The sequence below is a fragment of the Spodoptera frugiperda genome, chromosome 14 (assembly GCF_023101765.2).
Source record: "Spodoptera frugiperda isolate SF20-4 chromosome 14, AGI-APGP_CSIRO_Sfru_2.0, whole genome shotgun sequence".
Classification (NCBI taxonomy): Eukaryota; Metazoa; Arthropoda; class Insecta; order Lepidoptera; family Noctuidae; genus Spodoptera; species Spodoptera frugiperda.
In genome coordinates, this window is record NC_064225.1 from 8970912 (window position 1) to 8995767 (window position 24856).

Genomic DNA, 24856 nt, shown 5'->3' on the forward strand with positions numbered 1-24856 from the left:
ATGAACAATATAGAAACAAACAGGAAATACAATTATTTGAATTCGGAAGTATGGAAGGAAAACAAACTTTAAATGATTATAAAACCTCTTTATTCACAAGGAATGCTTACAATTAATCTTATAAACTAATAATACGAATGTATCTAGTCTTCCCACTCCTGATCTTCCGTTGTGTTGTCGTCTTTCAACATATTTGATAGCACTGAGTCACCATCCTCGTCCATCCGCTTAAACAAAGACGTCAATAACTTCTTATTTAAGTGGTCTGTCTGACTTATTTCTCTGGTCGGCTGTTCAGGGATGTTCTCCGGGTTCACAGGTGCAGTTTTATCGGGTTCAGGCATTTTGATAATAATTATTTATTGAGAAATCAGTACATAAAAATCAACGTCTAAAACTTGTTGTTGGTACAGTCGATAATACTATCAAATTCGAAAGATACAAATATTTGACGGTATTGTTAGCGAATCATAGCTTTTTAATTTCGTCGGATAATATTTGGCGTGACTTTGACAACTGACATCTTGACGTTAGTTTTTGGCAGACCGTGTGGTTTAAAGCGTTTAGTTTTGGTTTGTAATGAAAAATAAATCACTTGAAATTGAGGAAGTATGCCAATGTATATAATTTTACCGATATAGTGCATAATTTTTGAGAAAAGTCAACCTTATTTTATAGTTAAAATTTAATTTTTAACCATTAAAACTTTTATTTTGTACAACAAAATAAGCATTATTTTTTGACTAAAAGCTATCTGATTAATTTAAAGATAACATTTTTAAATTAATACTTACATATTTGTATTATAAATAAAGTTAATTTACCAATTTTTAACAAATATTTTTTTATCATATCTCACGTTTCGTTTTGTTATTTCTTTGGCTTCATATTTTTTTTCGCTGTCATCCCAAGTTAAACGTTTCGGCCAGCGACATTTTTCGTCGGCTGGTGGTGATTTTGGCCAAAAAAACGCCCTGAAAAGTTAGTAATTATCGCTAAATTAGTGTAAAATTATAGTTTTACTAACTATTCCCTCAGTTTCAGTTTAAGTGTAAAAAATCAATTAAAACTTGTGATTCAATGTCGGCTAGTGTAATGCTCTTACATAACTTGGAATCTAAGGACATAACCTGCATTGCTATCATCTGATTTTTGTGTCTTATCTTTCAGAGCCGTAAAAATGTTGGGTCGTGCAGCACCAGGGGTCTGCCAAGTGGTGGCTTTGGCCAACCAGCAGCAGAACAGGAACATGGCTACCCTAAAAGCCATTTCCATCCGTCTGAAGTCTGTAAAGAACATTCAGAAAATCACCCAATCCATGAAGATGGTGTCAGCTGCTAAGTGAGTGGCAAGCTTTATTCTACAGTAGTGAGATTACATTTTGAAAATAGAATTCCGATATGACAGAATTTCCAAATTCAAATTAGACTTGTGACATGGCTGAAGGAAGTTTCGATTTTTTGCACAAATTTTGATATTTAATTCGGTTTTTTTATAAATTTTATATTTGTAAAAGTATTGATTGAATAGTAGGGAATTGAAATAACTGTAGCAATTCAATCTGGTTGTCCACACTAAGCAGATTTTTGAGAGAGTTGTTAAGTGTTTGTAACATTGTATTTTTGTTAATGACTTTTACTGTAAGGATTTTAGATAAATATTATTTATCATTATAATCGACAATGTGGTGTGATGATTGCTAGTACTACTTGTAACCCTGACTCCTTACATCCAGGTATTCAGTCATTTCTTTCATAGTAGGCATAATATCGTAAGACAATGAAATAATTTACTCGTAATATGAATCCTAGATTAATTATGATTTAGAAGCAACATACACTTAAATATCAGAAAGTAATTTTGGGAGAACCATGCTTCGGCACTCCAGTAACACATAACCATGTTTTTCATTATGGTTATGAGAGAGGCCCAATTACCAGAGAAAAAAATGCAGATTCTACTTTTGTTATCTGAAGCAGTTAAGCATACTGGACTTACATTTAGAAGTTTGCTCTGCAGTACTGCTACTATATGACTTGTGTATTCCAGGTACACTCGTGCTGAGCGTGACCTCAAGGCCGCTCGCCCCTACGGCGAGGGTGCCGTCCAGTTCTACGAAAGGGCTGAGGTAACAAGTCTAATAAAATTGTAGTTAAATAAAATTGTAGTTAAATTAAATTTTCAACATCTCAAAAAGTCCATTGTTAGACTATTGCGTCTCTCATTGGGTCTCTCTTTCTTGTTTGACTATGACAAAAGAAACCAATTTACGGCCATTCTGCATAGTTTTTGATGTTTGTCATCAGTCATGCAAACTACTGAACAGATTTCAATGAAATTTGGTATACAGAGAAGGTACAAGCTGACTTGCGTGAAGAAGCCACTGGCAGAAGCTAGTTACCTATAAGTACTGCATCATATTGATATATTTTCCGTGTTGTGTAGGTCGCTCCACCGGAGGATGACCCTAAGCAGCTGTACATCGCCATGACCTCCGACAGAGGTAAGATTATACATGTATATTCTCTTTTTTTAAGGACTTCGTCTTTGAGACTACATTGCCCTGTCCCGTAAAATCACAAGGCTTCTTGTTTTATCCACAATGAAGTTATGGGCGGTCGAAATTGGCCTCAATTGCTTCGAAAAAGGAATGGTACAGCCATGGCCCCATTTATTTCCGTACTCGGCGGGGAACTGCCGTACCCCAGTAGTTATGCACTAATTTGAAACGTACGAATACGAACTTATGGTCTATTCACCCAAGTCCTGTCTAATTCAGTCGATTTCTAGGTCACCCCGTTTTATATGTAGGTAGCCTATTTAGCATCCTTTTATACCCCTGTTACCAGCCACAGATGTAGAACAAACCTATGTCCAGATTTAGTTCTAGATAAACCTAAAAACGTGACTCGATACGCCCGCATACTGAAATGCTGCGCAATCTTAAGTTTCACTTAAATATCATAGCTTAGTATCAGTGGAAACTATTACAGAATTCGATAGGGACAGAACTACATCTTTGAAAGCCTCTTAAAATTGATTAGCGTTTGAGTATTCGAATACTCAAAAGCTACTCAATATTTAAGATCGCTCTTACCCGTAAAATACCTAGTTACACATGTCATTCTTATTATGGATTTCTTTATACCCCATTTTAATGACAGAGATTCCCAGCACAGATATTTAAGTACAAACTCATGTCCAATTGTAGTATCTATATTGACCTCTGACTTCGTGACTATAAGACTTATAACATGACCAGGTCTGTGCGGCGCCGTCCACACCGGTGTATCGAAGGTGATCCGCACGCGGCTGAGCGAGCCCGGCGCGGAGAACATCAAGGTCATCTGCGTGGGAGACAAGTCGCGCGGCATCCTGCAGCGACTCTACGGCAAGCACATCATCAGTGTTTGTAACGAGGTCAGTTTGTAAAGCCAATGTTTGCCAACAGGCGAGATAGCGGTCAAATGTCGTCACATCTAATATTAAAAAACCTACGAAACTTTGTAGAAAATTCTTGACAAGTTACGACTTGTCAATTTTGCCTGAAATGTCCATTTTCTTGCACATTTGTTACCTAAATCTGTAAATTCGTCTGCATAAAACGTAAGTATGTGATATAAGAAATTGGTTTGTTGTATCTAGCTGTGAGTCTTAGCCTAAGAATGGCTGCATAAGATTCCGCCATATTTACCCTCCACAACTCAACAACAGGATTAGTTGATTACCGAGATTCTTGGTCAGCAAAACAAAGTTGGTGAGTTACAATATTTTTGGGCCTCGGACGAACCACGACCTGAACCTGTTCTGTGAAGCTTCGGGTAGCCAGAAACCATTGTCCTACTATCCACTACTAAACTTACGCCTCCCCCAATTCAGATTACCTGGTTGCACCAAAAAATCATCAAGCCTTTTATCCCCAAAGGGCTAGGCAGAGGTGCACATACATTCTAGCAAATAATGCCACAAATAATACCCACTTCTCACAACTTATGACTAAGTCTCATGTAATAGGAGGTTGAGCCTATTGCCACCAAAAAACTTAGCTAACAAAATGTTGGTATTCCAGATCGGCCGCCTGCCCCCGACCTTCAACGACGCGTGCAAGATCGCGAGCGCCATCCTGGAGTCTGGCTACGAGTTCGCGTCCGGCAAGATCATCTACAACAAGTTCCGCTCTGTAGTGTCCTACCAGCAGTCCGACCTGCCACTCTTCAGCCAGAAGGCTGTTGAGGTGAGATTAGAATAGAATAGAATACTTTATTTGCAAAGAATGTAGGTACAGATTATTAGGTGATACAAAGTTAAAAGCCCCTTTTACATTTTACCTGAATTGGCATGCATTATTTATTTAGCTTATCATTTCTTGAGAGCAAGGGTCTTCTAGAAGGTGTATGCTGATTGAAGCTCACTGTAGTTCTGTAGGTATAAAATGTCAAGACTTATGTAAGTGAGGTGCTTTGGACTTTCAAGTTACAGTTTACTTTGAGTTTCAACTTCACTACAAAATTTCATCATTTTGTTAACCCTTCGTATTCGAACGCAGAACTACGCGAAACACAATGTGTTTTCCATTGTTGTCTTATATACGAGAGGTTAAATATGTTGTGTGGACTACCAAAAACTAATACTGTTTTTATTCCATTACAGAACGCCCCCAAGCTCGCGACCTACGACTCGTTGGACGCTGACGTGATCCAATCCTACATGGAGTTCTCGCTCGCCTCGATGCTGTTCTACGCCCTGAAGGAGGGAGCCTGCTCCGAGCAGTCCTCCCGCATGACTGCCATGGACAACGCGTCCAAGAACGCCGGAGAGATGATTGACAAACTGACGCTGACGTTCAACAGGACCCGCCAAGCCGTCATCACCAGAGAACTCATTGAGATCATCTCCGGTGCCGCTGCCCTCGACTAAACATTCTAACACTCGTTTTGCTGAGATATTTCTAGTACTGCCTCCTAGTTACTGTAGAATTTACTTCTTAATAAAACGCGGGCGTTGTTGGGACGTTAGACACGTATCTTTTATTTGATTGTTGTAAGGAAAAACTTAGATAAAACGTGTTTAAGTTTAGGAATCGCGATATTTCAAATCGAAAATATTTGTTTGTAAGAAAAGAAAAAATACGTGTCTAATGTTTTTAAGTAATCTTTCAGACGGGCTTTAGAAATGGAAAGAATTGAGATCAAAATATATTACAAGTGAATTCTACATAGCAATAGTGTATATCAAGTTTCGGCGCATTTATCTATCGTGAATTTTCAAATCAAATTGTTTGATCTCAACAAAACGATGTGCAAATGAATCTGATCAATATTTATTAACCGTTTCATGCAAAATAGTTGTACATACGATGCCGACATTCCCGAACGAGCGTCCTGTATTGACGCGGAAACTCACGCAAATATATCGCTTCACTGGCTTCAACACCTTCCACTGATGTACAGGATACTCATCGATTTACTTTTTTTTTTTAATTCCGTGCTGTTCACGAAATATTGTTATGTAAGGATACAGTGGTGGCTAGCAATTAAATACCATTTTAGAAGATTTTGCGTTTTATTTATTTACCATTTGTACCATTTTGCAAAACCGTCACGGTCACTCAACGGCAATACCGAGATACCCGACTAGTTTCAAGCAACGCTAAGGCTCAACTCACACCGAAAGAGCGGCGAAGGGCAACCAAGCGAAGCGCAGTTTCAGTGCACTATGAATTTGAACTTTATTTTCATTACTATACCACTTAATATTGCATAAGCCGGCCGGCCGATGGCCACGGCGCCGCGGGAATTCCGACGAATTCCACAAACGGAACCGTTCGACTGCGCGGGAAGTCCCGAGGATGCTCGAGCTGTCGCTGGAAGTCCCGACAATGCTCGAGCAGTCGCAAGCGGCCGCTGGCAATATCCTGCCGCTCGCACCCGCTCCCCGCATGCGTCGTTGCCCGCGAGCATTCGAATTCATTCCTTGCAGTGTCACGAATACAGAAAGGATAGAAATGGACGAAGAAAAGCTTATTTATTAAGTTTCCTCGAGTTTGTTGGAAGTAAACTGCGCATAGAGAGCGAGCGAGCCGTGATATCATCGCGGGTGGGCTCGAGAAGGCGCGCGGATTTCCGCGACTGCTCGAGAAGGCGCGCGGATTTCCGCGACTGCTCGAGAAGCCGCTGCGCTTAGCTTAGTTGCCCTTCGCCGCTCTTTTGGTGTGAGTTGACCCTAAGGGCTCATAATCATGTGTAACACCGCGTTGTGATACGCATACCGCATACTGTTACTGTCACGCTCAACAGCAACACTCAACGTATATTGTTGGTGTTAAGAAAAGAAATACTTGGGCTGTATAATAGGTACTGGTATATTTATACAACGGATTATAAAAATGTATGAGAAAAATATGAGGAAAAGAAAACAAAAGAATAATTTTTATGCGCGCGACGCGCGCATGATGCTTGTACAGCTGCTCGGGCGAAAGTGGCGGGCGAGTCGCGATCTTCCCTTTGATGCCGTCACTTTTTCCGTCGCCAGCCAGCAAACAAAAAGTATTTATACGTAAGGTTTTATGTTCGTTCAGACGTTTCCGAACAGTTGGTACTATAGGTACCAAAACCCAGGCGTGTCTATTCTCAGCCAAACGGAGTCAATTTCCCCTGGCTCCTACTTTCCGAATTGTATCCGATAGCGGATCATCTTGAGCTTCTAGGCGAAAAGCCAATAACTCGCGAAGCAGTTTCCACCCGCGCCCGCTGCGGTGGCGGAATGGAGTTTTATTTTCAAAACTCAAGAGACCGTAGTTTTAACCCAGTTGCCGCGGTTGTGATTGAACGTTAAACCACCAAGTTCAAGACCACCAAAGATATATACAAAAAATAAATATACTTACTACTACTACACAGAATATTTAAAAACGGTTCTTGATGCATCTACCGTAATCATTAGACCATTGAGTTAAATCAGAGCGGTCGCCCGCTGACCAACCGCAGAGCGCGCGGGTGCAAACCGCCGCGGCTGCGGAATCGCGCCGGTGCAGCGGGACCCGCAAACGCCGCGGGTGTAGCGTTTTTTTATATAGATATCTGTATTCTAGAAAGGCTATGGGCCCGCCACCGCGGTGAGTGCGGGAGAAAATCGCCTCATGAGTTCTTAGCCTCACTCTGACGCCTACACTCACTCAACTTCGGCTCTTTATAGAGTCAAAGGCGCATCTGTAGGAAGTTAGGTACCTATCCTATGGAGGGTGAGACGGTACTTCACGCCAAATCAACTGCCGAGTCTGTACCAAAAGCAGGTCCGCTCCAGTATAGAGTACCTACTGTTCCCACCTTTGGGTCGGCTTGGCTAAATACCAGCTCGATGCGCTAGAACACATCGAAAAGCGTGCCAAAAAGCTCATCAATGATGATGCGCTTGTGGAGGCCCGGCTTCAAAGCTTCGAACACAAGCGCAAAGTTGCAAGCCTTTCCCTGTTTTACCGGATACTTGGAACTTGATTTCCCCTAGTCCTTTCCATCATCGAACCACAAGACAGTCGGCGAAGCGCCACCGCTTCATGGTAGATATCTCACCCACTTGCACGAAGCGCTTCGCTTTTAAGGTTCCGTGTGCGAATTGCTAAGGTGTGGAATTCTTTGCTGGAGTTTGTTCCCTGATGGGTATAACCTGGGTGTCTTCAAGACCCGAGTGAATAGGTTGCTTATGGGCAGAAACAGTGCTCCATTATAGGCCACATCATCGCTTACCACTAGGCTAGATGGTGGCCAATCGTCGATCAAATATATAAAAAAAAAAACTCCAGCCGTTTTATTCGTGCCAGCAGTAACAATAACAAGTTTTTTCTAACTTGACAAGTTTTGTTTCAAGGACGAACATCGACGGGTGGGCACACTCATGTCCCCCAAGATCATTTTCTACCCTATTGCTCAGTCAGCAAAATGTTTTTACTAGGAGTGTATCAGGGGAGGCGGGGTGTCGAACATTTCGATTTTTTTTGTTTAGGACCTCTAGTTTCAGAGAAATTCACAGAGATTTGTTAACTTTTTTACAGTTGTGTGGTAGGAAAATAAAAACTTCAAGATTACTCGCTGTAAATTTTTATTAACTTAATTAATGAAAATTCCATGGCAGTCTTAATGTTAAAATTATTCTAAAAGTCGTGAGCTAGTCACAGAATTAAAACAACATGATTTACTACATTTTGGTATCAACAATATGACATTATTTACAAAATGATTCTGAACTTCCTAACTAGAATATTGAGTAGAACTTGGGTTATGAACAAATATTGTTTAAATGTCGACAAGAACTTAAAAACAGCTCGATTATACATTTTACCACGAGTTTATGATCATGGCACTTGCATAAAAACTTCGAAAGTCACAAAATTGGGTGTTACACTAAATTTTTTCGCCACAAAATGCCATAGTTTCATATAATAGGCCCCTATTGCTAGTAAGTCTAATACAATCATGTTAGGATAAAATCCCGTTTTAAGTTCTTGTGACAGAGCTATTGTACTGTACATACATAATTTTATAGAAGACAAAGCAATTACATAAATAAATTATAGCTTTTTACAATAAGATGTTGAATTTCTACATACAAATATGTGCTAAGCTTAAATGCTACATTTTATTTATGTATTGGCAGAGGCGAGGTATTGGTATTGTAAAACATAACATAATAATTTGCTAGTACAGATAAGTAATTGTCACTTGTAAATATTGCAACTTAGAAATAGGATATAGTTTTGCGAAAAGATTTTAATTCTTAGCGCCTGTTTCACCACCTTCATATAAGTGCCCGATAAACTTATGTGACAGATAGTGCATACAAATTACGTTCTTAAATTCAAAGTTATCTGATACATAGCGGCTATCCAGACAGTCTGATATTTGAGCACAAAAAGGCACAATTATTTTGAATCTTACTTATGTGTGTATGTTTGTTACTCAATTTCAACATTAAACAGCTAAAGGGATCGGGATAAAATTTGGAATAGGGGTAGATTATAGTCTGGACTAACACATAGGCTACTTTTTAGTACTAGGCATTTATGACAACTTATTCGCATAACTATACCAACAGATAGCTAAATAGAAACCCACTACAATTTTATGATTAACAATATTTAACGAATACGCTATTATATCAAGATGCCCTATAAAATACGCCTCTAAAATGTCCTAATGATATTCTTCTCGAAAATCTCAGATTACGAGAAATTCAGTTACATAGTGAGTAAGATAGAACGAACATGTCCTAAGTAAACCATTGCATAACAATATAACTAATAAAACTTCATATATTATAATTATTGATCTATATTACGTTGTGATAGCGTGTCTCCATCTACTGGGTAGGCAGCTGTACTTTAATAAAATTTCAAATAAGTAATCATTGAATGTCGCTACATGAGGCATGTACAATAGAATGTGGCGAACTACAAGAATGATACCATCTACCATCTATTGTATGATAGCTACTATATTGACAAAATAAATTATTATTTGTATTTTATTAATAGAAAATACATTCTGTCTCGCTCGAATCAGCATTTCGACAAACCATCAGTAGATTATTTTAATTTTTTCCTTTGATATGGGAATCCAGGATGAACAGTAACTGAACACAATGAGCTACTAAGGTAAAATTGAACTAGTAAAATGTGGCTTTTAGTTAACTGACGGTCATTACTGAAAACTATTGCTTCAATCACAATTTTATTAAATACAGCTGTATAACCCTCTCAGAGCCAGTATATAACACAGCTATCACGTAAAACCATGTTGTAGATACAACAGTCGCCTCAATATATAAGTATTGAGCACACAAGCTCTGTGTTATGTATCATTTGTAAGCTATGTACAGACCGCAGCGCCGCCCGCGACGGGTAGGAGTTGAACACAAACTTTCATCTGTAATCAGAGAAGGGGTTAGTTAGATTCTGTGTACAAAAATTTATGAAAATGGACAAGGATTAAAAAGCATTGATATGAGACGCTTTTTAGTCTTTCAATAGGGGGCAGAGGTGTATAATGTAGACTCTACTTTAAATTAATCGTATTACAGAAGCTGAGACTATTATTGTCATATACTGGGCACAAATTGATGAATAATAAGTGCTTTTAAAATATTTATTTAAAGATACACCAACCACTTATACATTTATTATTATGAGTCTAAATGAGATGTTTCATTTGAGAACTACATTCAGATTTAGCCACAGTAGATGACATCATTAAGTAAGCATCATATAGAGATTTTTAGTCACTTATGACTAACATTGATATTATAGCAGACTATGGCCCCTGGTGATACGTCAGCTCGATTACCGGATTATACTATAAAAAAAGCTTCTGCAAGAAAGTGTGAGTACAGTAGAAACTCGATTATCCGGACTAATTATTGTTGTTAGGCATTCGGATAATCGAAAATGCAGATAATCGAATATACGAAGAAATGCGAATTTTGTACATACATATTATGTTGTACATACGATGTTATGTATTTATTAAAAACAGCAAAAACACATATGAATGAAAATCAATGTTTGGATATCGGTTGCCCAGTTGATCGTTTTTGTAAAAATACTTGCATAAATTCGACTTGTAGGTAATTTTAATATGAGTCGGTAGTCCGGATAATCGCAAATCCGTATAACCGGGAGCCGGATAATCAAGTTCCTACTGTATGTATATTACAGTACGTACAGTTACTACCCCGTCACTCAGCGAGCGCGGGCAGTCGGTGCGCGGGCGGCGTGTGCCAGACGGCGGAGGAGGTCCGCTTGAGGCGCGCGCGCTCGATGCGCGGGAAGATGTCGCGCAGGTCGGGCGAGTGCACGCGGACACTGAACAGGCGGTCCACGTGCCCGCCGCCCACCTGGCTCTGGATGTACAGCTGGGCGCGACGGGCCTGAGGAGAAGAGTGTTTTTTAGAAATATATACTTTATCAAACCAATTACGTACCGTAAAATGGGGTGAATAGGGACAGAAGAGGGGTGAATAGATACTATGAAGAATTTCCCTATACCTATTCACTTCTCTTCTGTCCCTATTCACCTCTCGATCCCTATTCACCCCATTTTACCGTATGTAAGATCATCATCGCCACATCATACGCATCGTACGAATCACACGCAGCGGATTTTAGTTTGTCTTATAGAGAAACTCATACAACTGCGTCCACTGATCCGCATAGTACGGACCACTCGTCGGTAATGCTTACATGCGATGCGTACCGATAACAAACATTTTAATGAAATTGGGATCGGCAATCCGATTGCTGTTATTCGTGTAAACAATCCGAACGCTGCCAATACAGTGGACACAGTTTGAAAATTATTCCGTTTAATACGATCCGTCCGATGCGTACGATGCGAGCCTGTGGACGCCTACCTTTAGACGATATAATCAATTTTTATAAGTCACAGTGTGCATGTATTCCCAAAAGGTCACAATAAAATTTACATACATAGCATTATTCAATACTTAAAATGTAATTGTATTGTAAAACAAGCTCCTAACGAAACAAACATCATGTATCTTACCTTAGAAGTACTCCAGTCAGGTACGGGTCTGTCGACTGGTTCCTCGTCCTCGTCAGAGTTGAGGTACTGGAACCCGTCCGCCATGTACGCGGGGGACAGCTGCGGCTGCCACCCACTTGGAGTGCCCGGGCCTTTCAGCGGAGTGTGTGCTGGGGAGACATTAAAAGTTAGTTAGAGTAGTGGTTAATGTTAGTTGCAGATTTGTTAAGGCGCTGGCTCCACAAGCGAGAGAATCGCGACGAGTCCGCTCTTATATCGTCGAATAATCTCCACGAACGAGCGATAATTCCGCCGCGTATCGTCGCGAGTCGTAACGGAATCACAGCGTTTCCGCGACGACTCGTAACGGTATCGCCGCGTTTCCTTGACGACGCGTTTAAAAACCTTCTCCAAACGTCCTTGCTTAACGAGAGGAACGCTGAAATGACGCAGCGCGCCCGCTGCTTGCTCGTCGCGAGCGCGCGGCGGTCTAGCGACGATGTAATGACGTTTCGCGCGGTCATTGCCGTTCGTCGCATCGCCGCGATAATATCGCCGTGTGGAGACGGTTCCATAGAGAGTGTATAGAAAAACGTGGCACGACGATAATATTGCCGCGATTTTCTCGCTCGTGAAGCCAGCGCCATAGCATCTCATAGACGGACATCGACGACCGGCGAAACAATGTATAATCTCTTCATATACGCATGTCATATAATATCTATTATGTCTCTAAAACATATTGTGACAGTAAAAATAAGACCTGGGTGTTCACTCTCGAATCCAATTCCAATCGATCGACATTGATATTGTGAAATTTCGTACTCTTGCGTTGAACACTAGCGCCTATTGCATATTGCGTGGATATTAAATGAACTAAATGGAGTATACAAAATATATCTATTGAGTTCGGTTTTACATTCCGTACTCTGAATGCTATTTTAACATCTACTATTGGAATTGTATAGTTTTGACATTGAATAATTATAATTATTGAGTTTCTATTGGATTGAAATCACATTAACATTGAAAATGGTTTCAAGAGTTAGCACAAGCACAAATTAACGAGCTCCTGTTATTTACATGGTAAAACTTCAGATACGATGGGAAAAGTTATTCACTTACTTTTATCTTCCATTCTATGTTTCATCTTCTGCTTCTCAATGTACTCCTTCTGTCTCTTCTCAATCTCTTTCGCCATGATTGCAGCCTCTTTCTTCATACTGCAAATAAAGAGATATTTAGACTTACTGCTTAGACTATTTAATTTTATTTGAACAGTGAATTAGTACTCTCATGGTCAGTATTTAGACTATTAGTATTCTGTATAATTATTTAACATATCTAAACAATTTTATCTATTTATGTGTATCCGAATTATTTACGTATTAATGTAATATCTTGCTACATCCGCGCGGTTTCACCCGCTCTACTCGACTCCTATTGATCGTAGCGTGATGTTTTACAGCCTATAACCTTCCTCGATAAATACACTCTCCAACACAAAAATAATTATTCACGGACCAGTAGTTCCGGAAATTAGCGCTTTCAGACAAACAAACTCTTCAGCTTTATATATGTATTAGTACAGAAGTATAAATACAGATATAGAGTATATAGGTGATAAAGAAGAAAAATCCAAGTCTCAAGCACCATATCCCTATTTGATACAATAAAACCCAGTATACTAACGCGGCAGCCTCCTCCAGCTGTTTCCTCCTTGCCTCGTCGGCCCTCCTCTGTTCCTCAGCGAGTCGTTGTTGTCTGGCTTGTTCCTCGGCACGTCTCCTCTCCTCCGTCTCCGCTACTTTGCGAGCTAGCTCTTGCTTTTTCTGAAAATTTTCATAGTTGGTAAAATGTGACATTGTGACGGTTCTTAATTTCATTAAGTTATGTAACTTAGTTTTTTTTTTGTGGAATAGGTGGCAAACGAACAGACGGGTCACCTGATGGTAAGCGATCAGCGCCGCCTATGGACACCCGCAACACCAAAGGAGTCACAGGTATTTTGCTGGCGTTTTAAAAAGGAATACGCTCTTTTTTTGATTTTATGTTTATTTATGTTGTTTTTGAGTTGTTGTTTATTTATGTGATTCAATGTTCTTATGTTTCTTTAAGTACTGACTGGAGGTATATTAAAAAAATCAACAGTAACAACAAGGGTAAATATTGTTTGTATTTAGCGCCATTTCCAAATCGACTGTAATGATGATGCATTTCTGGTCATGTATAATTAGAATATTTCAGAGTTTGGGGGTCACGAAACCCTATTTTTGACCATCTATTTTATCTATAATTTATTATCCATTATCAAAAACTTATGTGTATTTATTGAGCTTAATATTCTTTATACAGAAGCGGTTGGCCAACCTTTATTAATAAATAAATCTATTTAAAAGAAATATTGCCGTACCCGCTCTGCCTCCTTGAGGCGGTCGAGTTTCCCCTGGTCTGCGTGCGCCTGTTTCTCCATCCGTTCGCGCTGCGCCAGTTCGAGCGCGGCGCGTCGCTCTCTGTCGGCCGCCTCGCGGGCTGCGGCCGCCGCCGCCATTTTTTCTTCGCGTTTTCTAGACGATAAGGAAAGGGTTTGTTTTTAATTAAGGTCAATTTATACAAGCGCAGATTCGAAGCGTCTTTCCAAAACTGAACATAACAAATTCCACCTTAACTCCACAGCGTAACGCACACATTAATTCTGACAGTTTAAAAAGGCGCGCGCATTCGTCCGTTTTCGCGCTTCGACTCTGGGCTAGTATAAATTATTAACCCTTATGCTATGGAGTTAAAGTTGAATTTGTTATGTACAGTTTTGGATAGACGCTTCGATGTGCTTCGACTCTGCGGTAGTAGACCCTAAGTCAGTCAAGAGAGTAAAGTAAATGGTGTGGTCACCACATTGTTGAATGTACGATAGTGCACAAAACATGGCGAAAATATTCGTTCTCGTTGGTGCATCGTAGCAATAAATTAATTGAAATTAATTCATTGTTAGTGTTTTGTTGTGCGACGTCCCAAGGTAATGTAAATCTAATATACACCATAAGAGAATTTACAAGACTATTGTCCAAATACTCAAACGCTACTCAATTTTAAGACGCTCTCAAGACTTGTTCTGTCGCTACCAATTCTATATAAAATGACAGAGATAGCACGATATTTAAATGCAACTTAAAATTGAGTTGCATTTCAGTATTCGGGCGTATCTCTTCTAGTTTTATCAGATTAAAAATATACATCAAAAACATGAATCACTTAATAACAATATTATAAACAACCCCCTCACCTCTTCTGTAGTTCCCTCTTAGCCTCTAACATGGCTTCCTTCTTCTTCCTGGCGTCCTCCCGCTCCCTCTTGAGTTCCTCCGCCTCCCTGGCTCGGTTGATCCCGCTCAGTTTGGACGTGGACGCGGGAATCAAGGACTTCACTGACGTCACAACGTTTGCTCGCGGTTTTGTCGCTGAACTTGATATCTGGGGCAGGAACGGATGAACATACTTGAAAACAGTGAATTGGAACGCGCAATGAAATAATTCATGTACAGAAATGCCATTAATGTCTTATTGAAACCAAACGATTGATAAAAATATACTTTATCAATGGGCAGAATGTCAATCATAATGCCAGGATGTTCGGAATTACGATTACTGTCTCTGATAAGAGGTCTAAGGCAGTATGTTAATAATATACCACAGATATAGATATCCACCTGGATAATGCAAGAGCAACTACTTCGGAACAATTTTGGAACTATACGCGACGGGCTACTGAAATTTTGTTGTTTTGATCACTGTTTATAATTTAACAAATGGGGCATCCAAGTATTACGTAACGCAATTTGGGGGAGAGGGGTGAGGGGGAGAGAGGGGCGGGGCGGCTCGTAAAACGTTACGATGCGTTACTAGGGCGGGAGGGGGACTACGTTACGTAACATAAAAATTATTTAAAATAAAAAGCTTAAATAGGAGAATAAAGAACAAAAACAATTGTAAAAAAATCTTCAAAAATTGCGTTACTTAATACTTGGACGCCCCCAAAGTCAAATAATATAAATTCATAATATTGTACATGTACATACCTGCGGCGGTTTCCCATTGAAGATCATGTTGTTCATCTTGTTGAGTGTCTCGGCAGAGAGGACCGGTTTCACTATCTTGTCGGGAGGGGTGTGCGTCTCCTCGGGCTGCTCGTCCTGATACAATAGTAGTAAGAATGGAGATAAAATTAACCACTAAACTCTGTGATAGTGACTTTTTAAGTTCAATATGGGCGAGCAGCGATGTTTTTTTGGAAATCGCTACACGTTCCACGGCAGCCATTTGCCTAGCTACCGCATCAACTGTACAGTGAAATGGTAAGCAATCGGCGCTGCTAATGGACACCCGCAACACCAGAGATTTTGCCGAACGCCCTCCCCCTACCCCGAGGGGGGGGTTTAGGATTTATATTGATGAAAATGGTTATTTTCGTGGAGGGGTGAGGAAAATGAGAATTACAGTTACAATAGTTAATAATGAGAATAAATAACCAGTTAGATAACAAAAAGTAAACATACCTTCTTAGCCATAGCTCTCGTTTTAGTTCTGGTGACTCTTGAAGCTAACTCCTCAAACTGTTGCACTTTCTCCTTCACTGCAGATCTGTGACAAAGACAAATACGTAAAAAACAACCTAATAGACGCGGACTCAGCTAAGCTATGTTTTTATATGGAAAGATGCATGCTATGGATGGCTTCTCTACTATCGATACATCGTATACTTGAGCTGCGCATCTTCCTCGCATAGCTACATAGCTTAATATATATATAGTTTCACAACTTTTTTTTTCGAGCTGGCAGACTCTTACTGACTAAAAACCACCCCGTTCCTACTCCTGCTTTTCGAACCGGAGCCCCGGTAAACCCGCTAGGTAGTCCGCAGCTCAGCTTAATATCATTGGAAACGGTCACATAGTTTCACATCTTAGCTATTACATCTTCGTAGCATAGTTACATAGCACATCTCTGGTGGGAGAACACCGTTAGACTTACGTAGGTTGCACGTGTGGAGGTGGTTGTTTGGGCGGAGTGTGCATCTCTGTCGCGTCACTGTCGTCGGTTAGTAGCGAGTTGTCGTCCGTAATGTTCACTTGCTTAGGATCTGAAATTGGTATAATAAAAATGTTTACTTCAGCCTTTTCCATCATTATGTTCAACGGCCTATGATATTCCACTGCTGGATTATGAGTCTAGTCTATTTACATAACTCAGAATAAGGGATTGTGATATTAATGCAATACAATTCTTTAAGTGTGGGAGGGCCATGCTTCGGTACGTGTGGGCCGACTCGACCGGAGTGGTACCACGGCCTCACAGAAAACCGACGTGAAACAACGCTTGTGTTGTGTGAATGAGGTTACCGGAGGCCCAATTACCCCTCTTCCCAATCCTCGATTCCCCAACAACCCTTAAATTCCTAACCCACAAAAGGCCGGCAATGCATTTGTAACGCCTGAGGTTTCGGGTGTATATGGGCGGCGGCGATTGCTTACCATCAGGGGCCTTAGTCTGCTATTACAATTGTGTCAGAATGGTCGATCATTGAGCAGTGCAAGAGGGAAGGAGCTATACAACCAACATGGTTCTGTTGTTTGTCTAGCACCATCGTGTTCCTGTCCGCAGTCTCCAGTACTACGGTTTCGTTCAAATTGCGCTACAAATGGAAACATTACATTGTTAGTAGCTGACTAAGGCTTGAAATGACTATAAATAGAAAAACTTAAATTATCTCTCTTAGTGGAGATCCTACCAGAGGCTAGTTGGTAATAATGCGTTAGTTTGAATGGACGTTTATTGGTTTTTCACGTAAAAAGTACTGATCACAATTTGATGTAAATTGATATCGGAATAGATTTTATTCTATTATAATTTTCGTGAGACATACTTTATTAATTATTATGTTACCGTAACTCCGCGACAATCGCCACGTCGTGTATCGTGGAATGTTGGTCACGAATATGAGCCTCTAGCATGGCTTAAAACTAGTCGCGTTCCTCGTCAAGCAGTTACGTGAGTAAGCCGACAACATAAAAAATAATTCAGGGATAGGTTATTAAAGTAATTAGATCTCCAGACTCCATGTTACCCGAGAAATTTTCGAAATACCGAAAAACGCCCTGTAAATACTTTACCCGACCGGGGAATCGAACCCGAGACCATTTGTTCGGCAGTCGCGCTTGCGACAACTCAACCAACGAGGTGGAAAGCTAGTATTATGTCTGTTTTGTCAGTCTTGGCAGTAAGCGGGTTGGTGGCCAAACGCAGACTTATCAACGTTAAAAAAATAAGTACTTACAACATTCTTAGGCGTAACAGGCGCGTGACTATACACGCCGTTCGGTATAACCACAGTTTTATCCATATCGCCGACCTTTTCGATCACTCGCGTCTTGTCCAGCGCATCCACTTCATCCAAATTCAACCTTGTGAGCTCGACAACAGGGTCCTTTTTGCTTTTGTTCTTAGGCGCTTCTTTCTGTAGTATCGGTGATGTAGGCTGCGGATGTGAGATACGTTCTTCTTTTGGTGTTATATTCGTTTCTGGGGCCGGAGCGGGCGGCGGAGTGATGTTTTGTTGTTTCTCTTCTGGTTTTTCACTGTAAACAGTTAAAATTATGTTTAATTATTACTATACTAGCTACTTCCACGCGGTTTCACCCGCTCTACTTGGCTCCTATTGGCCATAGCGTGATGTTTTATAGCCTTCCCCGATAAATGCACTATTCAACACAAAGAGAATTATTGAAATCGGACTAGGGATTCCGGACATTAGCGCGTTGAAACAAATAAACAAACTCTTCCGCTTTATAATATTAAGTATGTATAGATTTTTGCAAGTTGGACAGACGACTTGGTAAAACAAACTCGTACTAAGGGTGACTGAACCTTTTACACCGTGATCTTCTACCATTATGGCAAATCTCTTGTTTGTGGAGAAATATATGTTTTTATGCAATAAGTCGGTAAACGAGCAGACGAATGACGTGATGGTATGCAATCGCTGCCGTCCATGGACACCCGAAACACCAGAGGCGTTACAAATGCGTTGCCGGCCCTTACAGGGTAAGGAATTTAAAGGTTGTTGAGGAATCGGAGATTGGGGCGGGTAATTGGGCGGTAACCTCACTCACACAGCCAAACACTAAGCAAGCTTTGTTTCACGTCGGTGTTCTGTGAGGCCGTGGTATCACTCCATTCTGAGCTTCCATAGATTGCTCATGATGTAATTAATATCTTTTCACTTTCACAGAATCACAAGTCATATGCACAGGGCTTGCAATTACATGCACAATGACACAAACCGGCGATAAACGCAGTATGGTAGTATAAGAATGCATCCAACCACAATGCCTGGTGCGTGTAAGACTATTGTAGAATATGAGAACAAATAGTTATATACAAATTCGAAATAAATAAATGAAATAATGATCATTGTTCAGATAGTTTTACATATAATGGAGTATGGAATGTTTTTGTAAGGGAGAAATATTTTACAGCTTTGTATGATCGAACGTGTTAGTGTGACTGCTAAGAATGTGGTCTTCAGTTTTATTACCTGTGTCGGTATAGTGTTATTGGGTCTTTTATTGGTTAGTTAGTTACACGAGTCAGTTTCATGTATACAGTGTGCTCTATACCGTATGAAGAAACCTCTTATGATTAGATCTCCATACTGTTTATAAAAATCAATTGCTGTTCGTTAGTCTCTCTAAAACTTGAGATGGCTGGATCGATTTGCCAAATTTTGGTATTGAATAATTAGTGGAAGTTTCAGAAAAGGTTTAAAAGGTGAGAAATACATTTTGAGTCGGTACTAAGTTTGTTGGGCCCGCTGGTTTATAATAATTGAGTAATCTATGTTTTTTAATGTATATGCATCATTAATATGAGTGACTTACGCTGCTTTCGCTGCTCGCCTAGTTCTCTTCGGCCGCGGTTTTTCAGCAGGAGAAGCTGAAAAGAAATATTTATTTAAAATGTGTTTGTCTTTCATTTACTGACCACAACATAAGCATTCGAGATTGATAAAGCATGTAGATTTTGTAAATAAATTGTGCTCACCAGGAACACTTTCTTGTGATTCCGTAGCTTTCTCTGGTTCCGGAGCAACATCTGATACTTTCTGTAAAGAAAAAAAATTGAAGTGAAATAAGAATCAAGTAAAAAAAATGTTCTTCGTCGAAGTCAATCAGGTGGTCTTACGCACGTAAATAATGTATTTTTTAAGGGGATAAGGGGAAATCATCCAATGTCTTTGCCCGATTATGGTCAGGCGATAGGGAGTGACATAATCTTACTGACTAAGAACTAAAAACTATCCCGTTCCTTCTCCCGCTTTGAGCCGGAGCCTCGGTAACGGCAACGCCCGGATCGGGCATCAGCCCTACTGGGCTCCTTGGGGTGGTCTAGATTTTTAAGACGAGAGCGGAAATGGTAAAAGACTGCTTGTGGCTGATATGATAATAATTAATAGTAAATGGAAGAATGCATTACCTTTTTAGCCCGGGTACGTTTGGGTCGAGTCTCCGCGGGCGGTGGCGCGGGTTCCTCGGCGTCCGTGTGGCGCGCCGACCGGGAACTGGCGCGGGTCGACCGCGCTGACGGGACTAAAGGGGGAAATACTTACTATTATTCTAAGATAGGGTTAAAATATCAGTGGATACTAGATACCACGCAGAAAGAACAAAAAATGATCAAAAATGCGTTTAATTTTTGATCATTTTTTGTACTTCTAATTAAAAAATCCGTTCAAACCAAATTTAGAAAAAGAGAGATGTACAGATATCTCTTTCTAAATGCACACAAAATGTTAACAGTTTCGTATAACACTGACCAACATCAGTCCGTATACGCTTTGGGCGAGGCGAGAGGGAGTGTCAGACTCTTACTGACTAAAAACCACCCCGTTCCTACTCCTGCTTTTCGAGCCGGAGCCCCTAAAAACCCGCTAGGTAGTCCGCAGCTCCGGATCAGGCAGCCTAAAGTTAGTGCTACATGATGACGAAATGATTAATTTATGGCTGACGTGAAAATCACAATGAAGGTTTGTCTTTCACTCTCAGTTTAAATATTTCCTTGGATACTCACCAGGTGGCGCCACGTTATCAGTCTGTTTCCTGGTCCGTGTAGTCCTCCGTTTCCCTGCACCCTCCTCCTCGCTGCTCTCCTCTGGTTTCTCTTTGGGAACCGCTTTACGTGGCTCTGTGGGACAAATCATAATATCATAATGACATTCTAAGAATAGGGAAGATGACTAATTCTTATTTGAATGCCCATATTGTAGATTATTTTAAAATATTACACACGTATTTTTTTAGTTTTCTTTTGGAACCTAATACTTTGGAAGATATATCGATTTGAAATATCGCGTGACGTCACTTCTAGGTACATTTTATACGTAGAAATGACGTATTATAACTATTCAAAGTTTAGAAATGATGTATTTTAAATAATTTACTGTAGTTGTAGTGAGACTGTATTTAAAAATGATTACATAGCAATATGGACGAATCCTTAGTTGTAAATAAATGTATTAATTTGACTATTCTTACTCCATAACAATTACATAATTAGTATACTAATAATAAAATTAGATTTTTAGTTTTATTTCCGCTTATTCATGTATATTTAACAAGCGTTGTGCAGCACCGAAAATGTGCAAAATGTGGCTCCCGAGTTGCGGGAGCCGCCGCGTCGACACCTCCTGGGGATGCTCCGTGGAGGAGCGACACATACGTCGAGTGGTATATTGCATGTTATGTGTGTGTTTATGTTGCACCCCTGCTGCATGACCATTTAATAGCATATATATATATAGTAATAATACATGTACAATTGTACATATAAGCGGAATTAAAACTAAAATTCGAATCTATTGTTAGTGTAGCATAGATTTCCACAAAGTTCTATTCTATATACATAATAAGTATGTATTCCACTTACTGGGTACAGGCGCGACTGGCGGCGGCATGGCAATATCATCCTTATTCGGTTCCTGTTTGATAGGAATATCGACTGGCAAGGCGTCCGTGTCCATTGGCTCCGGTGGTAGGGAGATCTTCTCTTGTTTTACTGTTGGACAAATAAAATAATGCATTAGTACCTATTAATTCCGGAGCTGCGGACTGCCTAGAGGGTTACCGGAGCTCCGGCCCGAAAAGCAGGAGTAGGAACGGGGTGGTTTTTAGTTAGTAAGAGTATGACACTCCCTTTCGCCTCGCCCAAGGCGGGACAAGTCAAAAGATGATTTTCCCACCACAATAAAGTACCCTTAATGCCTTTCTATCTTAATCACACGGGAAAGCCAATTCATCACGAATTCGCCGGAAACGACCAGAGTGATACCACGGCCTCACAGAAAACCGACGTGAAACGACGTTTGCGTTGTGTTTCTCTGTGTGAGTTAGATTACTGAAAGCCCAAGATTCCCTAACAACCCTTAAATTCCTAACTCCCAAAAGGCCGGCAACGCACTTGTAACGCCTCTGGTGTTTCGTGTATCCATGAGCGGCAGTGATTGCTTACCATCAGGTGATCTATCTGCTCGTTTACCGGCTTATACAATAAGAAAATCAACTCTATGTTTATAAACATAAAGGCTAAATCTAAATGAGACTTACTTTGTATATTAGGTATGGGTTCGTGGTTTTCTTTGTCATCGTCCTTACGTCGGCGCCCGCGCGACGCCTTCTCCGTGTCCTCACGTCGGAGCTTCTGGGATAGGTTCACGTTCACCTACAGATTGTCGTTCAAACATTAGTGAAAGAGTAAGACTCACCTTAATAGTGATGATGACGGGGCATGAAAAAATCTACTTAGTCCGTCATTACGGTAATGAAAACACCGACTAGTCGTTTCGGAGATTAGCGTGTTCAAACAAACAAACTCTTCAGCTTTATATATTAGTAAAGATATAGATTTATGTTATTTAGATGAAAATGTAAGTAACTTTTTTCCTAAATTGTACATTTCATAACATAAACCGAAACTAGTGGAGGATTGCTATTATTCCTTAGTATGATACACTGCCATCTAATGGATTGACTAGTCATAAGTAATGATGACAATGTCATAACATCCTAAATGCAATACTTCGGTTAGATAGCTGAAGGGGTAGTAGTTGAGTTTGTTGTGTAATGTCATGATCATGAAGTGAAAGTGGACGGCACAAAATCGTGCACTGATTCTAATTCACGCCATGACATACATATCGACGAAACACTTTAAAGGCAATTTATTTACACTTCAAAACAAAGAAATACATCTCCCAAATTACCTGTTTACTAATAATACTCTGTGCTTTAACCGAAGCATTTCTCTTCTGTCGTTTATCCTGTTCTGGGCTGGACATGTCGTCCACTTCATGTTTGCTGCGTTTCTTGGAAGCTCGCCGCGGTCTGTCCGAGTTGCTTTCTGTGGAGCTGCGACCAGTTGTGAGGTCCGTTGTCGATTTGTTGCTGGATCTACGTTTACTGTTGTCTGTGTCCAATGATTTTGTTGTTTCATCTGTGAGAGAGACAGAGAGAGATGTTGTTGATTATTAATAAATGTTTTTAACCAACTTCTTATTATGGAGGAGGTTCTCAATTTGGACAATAAGTTTTGTTAAAACATCTTGATGAATAAATAAAATTGTAGTGTCTATTGGCAAGATTGAAATATCCGCTTTATACTACATGCATAAGAGTATACATACAATGCATACACCAAAATAATAAGTATTTTTTTCAATTTTTGTCAGTCTGTCTGTGATGGCTGATCCCAGTTTGTGACAAGACTTTTATTGGCAAGTAGCTGATGTACTAAGTAGTAAATTAGAATGATATTGTAGAATAAGTAGAATTCACTTAAACTTATGTTTACAGTCACTTTAATGGTTAGGAAAGTTTAGAAGTCTAATAAACATTCTGAAAATATTATTTTAAGTATTAACTGCCAAAAACAAACTGTTGTTGTTTCAATAAACTTTGTTGAGTTCTCCATAATTATAGAAAGGACCACAAGATTAGTTATCTTAAAAATTGTACTGGAGATAACAAGATTTTAGAACATCTATAGTTATCTAGCCGAGTAAAAATATAAAATTAAGATGAACTAAATGGCCATTAGATATTAAGTTACATTACATAGCATAGAAATGCCCAGAAACAATTTGAAGGAAAAATACAAGTAGGTATGGTTGTACCAAACTTTTACTGTTGTATACAATATCTATTAAGTGGAAACCAAACAGAAATTTACATTCACTCCTTACTTTATGACATAAAAAGCTTCTAAATGATAAAAAATTGAATCCGTTCAAGCGTTAAGAACTTCTAAGGGTTGTAAACAGGTCAAGACCAATAAGTATGGTTGTTCAGACATTAGGACTTTGCCAACTTGATAAATAGGTGGTAAATAGGATAATAGTGCGTCACCTTCATCCTCGTGGATACTCTGAAGGGTCGTCATGGGATTTTTATCCTTTGTAGCTTTCTCCCGCGCCTTTCCTCGTCCATTTTGAAACTCCTCTTCAAACTTATCAAAACAATCGAACACGGCCTGCAAACCACAACAAAAATAACTTCCACACACTGCTAAACACTTAAAGATAGTTACACCACACTTTTAACGTAATTAAACCAATAAAAACACAAATAAAATCGTTACAGAGGGTAACAGATTTACTGCACTAACAACACAACTTTTTCACAAACACACGTTTTACCTTGAGGTCATCGTTGAAGTTTTTAGTAAAAGCATTTGATATTTCATTGATTTTCGGCAATAACTCATTAAAAATAGACATAACTGTGGTAGAAACTACACTTTTCCAAAAGTTTCGTCAATTTGACAAACGCCATAAAACACTACACGATCGAAAACGGTTTGAAATTGAAAAGACGGTTGGCCAACATTCCGGCATTATAAATTCAACAGCCGTTGGGATGCGTTCCAATCTTTTACGTTCGGATACGCTTAGACAAATGATTTTGTTATTTTATTTTAATAGTTACTTTAGCTAGTGTATAATTTTTAAAATATTTTTCTTGATTATTTAGGGTAAAATTTTAGTTTTTTCAAAATGTTGCCGAAAACACAGTTAAAAGTGAACACACTTTTTGTTAGAGACAGTATCCGAACTTAGAAACCAAACAAAATTAAATTATTTTGACTTTTCATTACTATAATAAAATATTCCAAAATAATTACTTGATATAAATAATCACACAAGTTTTAAACAATCTCTGGTGGAAAAGCAGCCTAAGTACCCATTTTGTATCAGTCTACCTCCCTAGCTAAGTATATAC

At 39.6% G+C, this 24856-nt stretch overlaps 2 protein-coding genes across 2 annotated transcripts; one reads left to right on the forward strand and one right to left on the reverse strand.

The window, feature by feature from the left end:
• Positions 1-823: 823 nt before the first annotated feature.
• On the forward strand, positions 824-5553 carry LOC118279259 (ATP synthase subunit gamma, mitochondrial). The gene is made up of 7 exons (XM_035598901.2): positions 824-981; positions 1171-1341; positions 2050-2128; positions 2446-2503; positions 3263-3420; positions 4070-4234; positions 4651-5553. Exons 2-7 carry the CDS (start codon positions 1181-1183, stop codon positions 4915-4917), a joined length of 888 nt encoding a protein of 295 aa, XP_035454794.1. The 5' UTR covers positions 824-981; positions 1171-1180; the 3' UTR covers positions 4918-5553.
• A 4120-nt stretch (positions 5554-9673) lies between these two features.
• LOC118279359 (inner centromere protein A) lies at positions 9674-24451 on the reverse strand. The gene is made up of 21 exons (XM_050698477.1): positions 24274-24451; positions 23984-24107; positions 22843-23072; positions 22187-22301; positions 21510-21638; positions 20655-20768; positions 20061-20173; positions 19629-19689; positions 19466-19520; positions 17863-18163; positions 17142-17220; positions 16560-16695; positions 16085-16169; positions 15608-15721; positions 14815-15002; positions 13945-14098; positions 13224-13363; positions 12657-12754; positions 11553-11701; positions 10713-10917; positions 9674-9917 (listed from the first exon to the last, which is right to left on the reverse strand). The coding sequence occupies exons 1-20, from the start codon at positions 24352-24354 to the stop codon at positions 10726-10728; spliced, it is 2658 nt and encodes an 885-aa protein (XP_050554434.1). The 5' UTR covers positions 24355-24451; the 3' UTR covers positions 9674-9917; positions 10713-10725.
• Between the last annotated feature and the right edge of the window lie 405 nt (positions 24452-24856).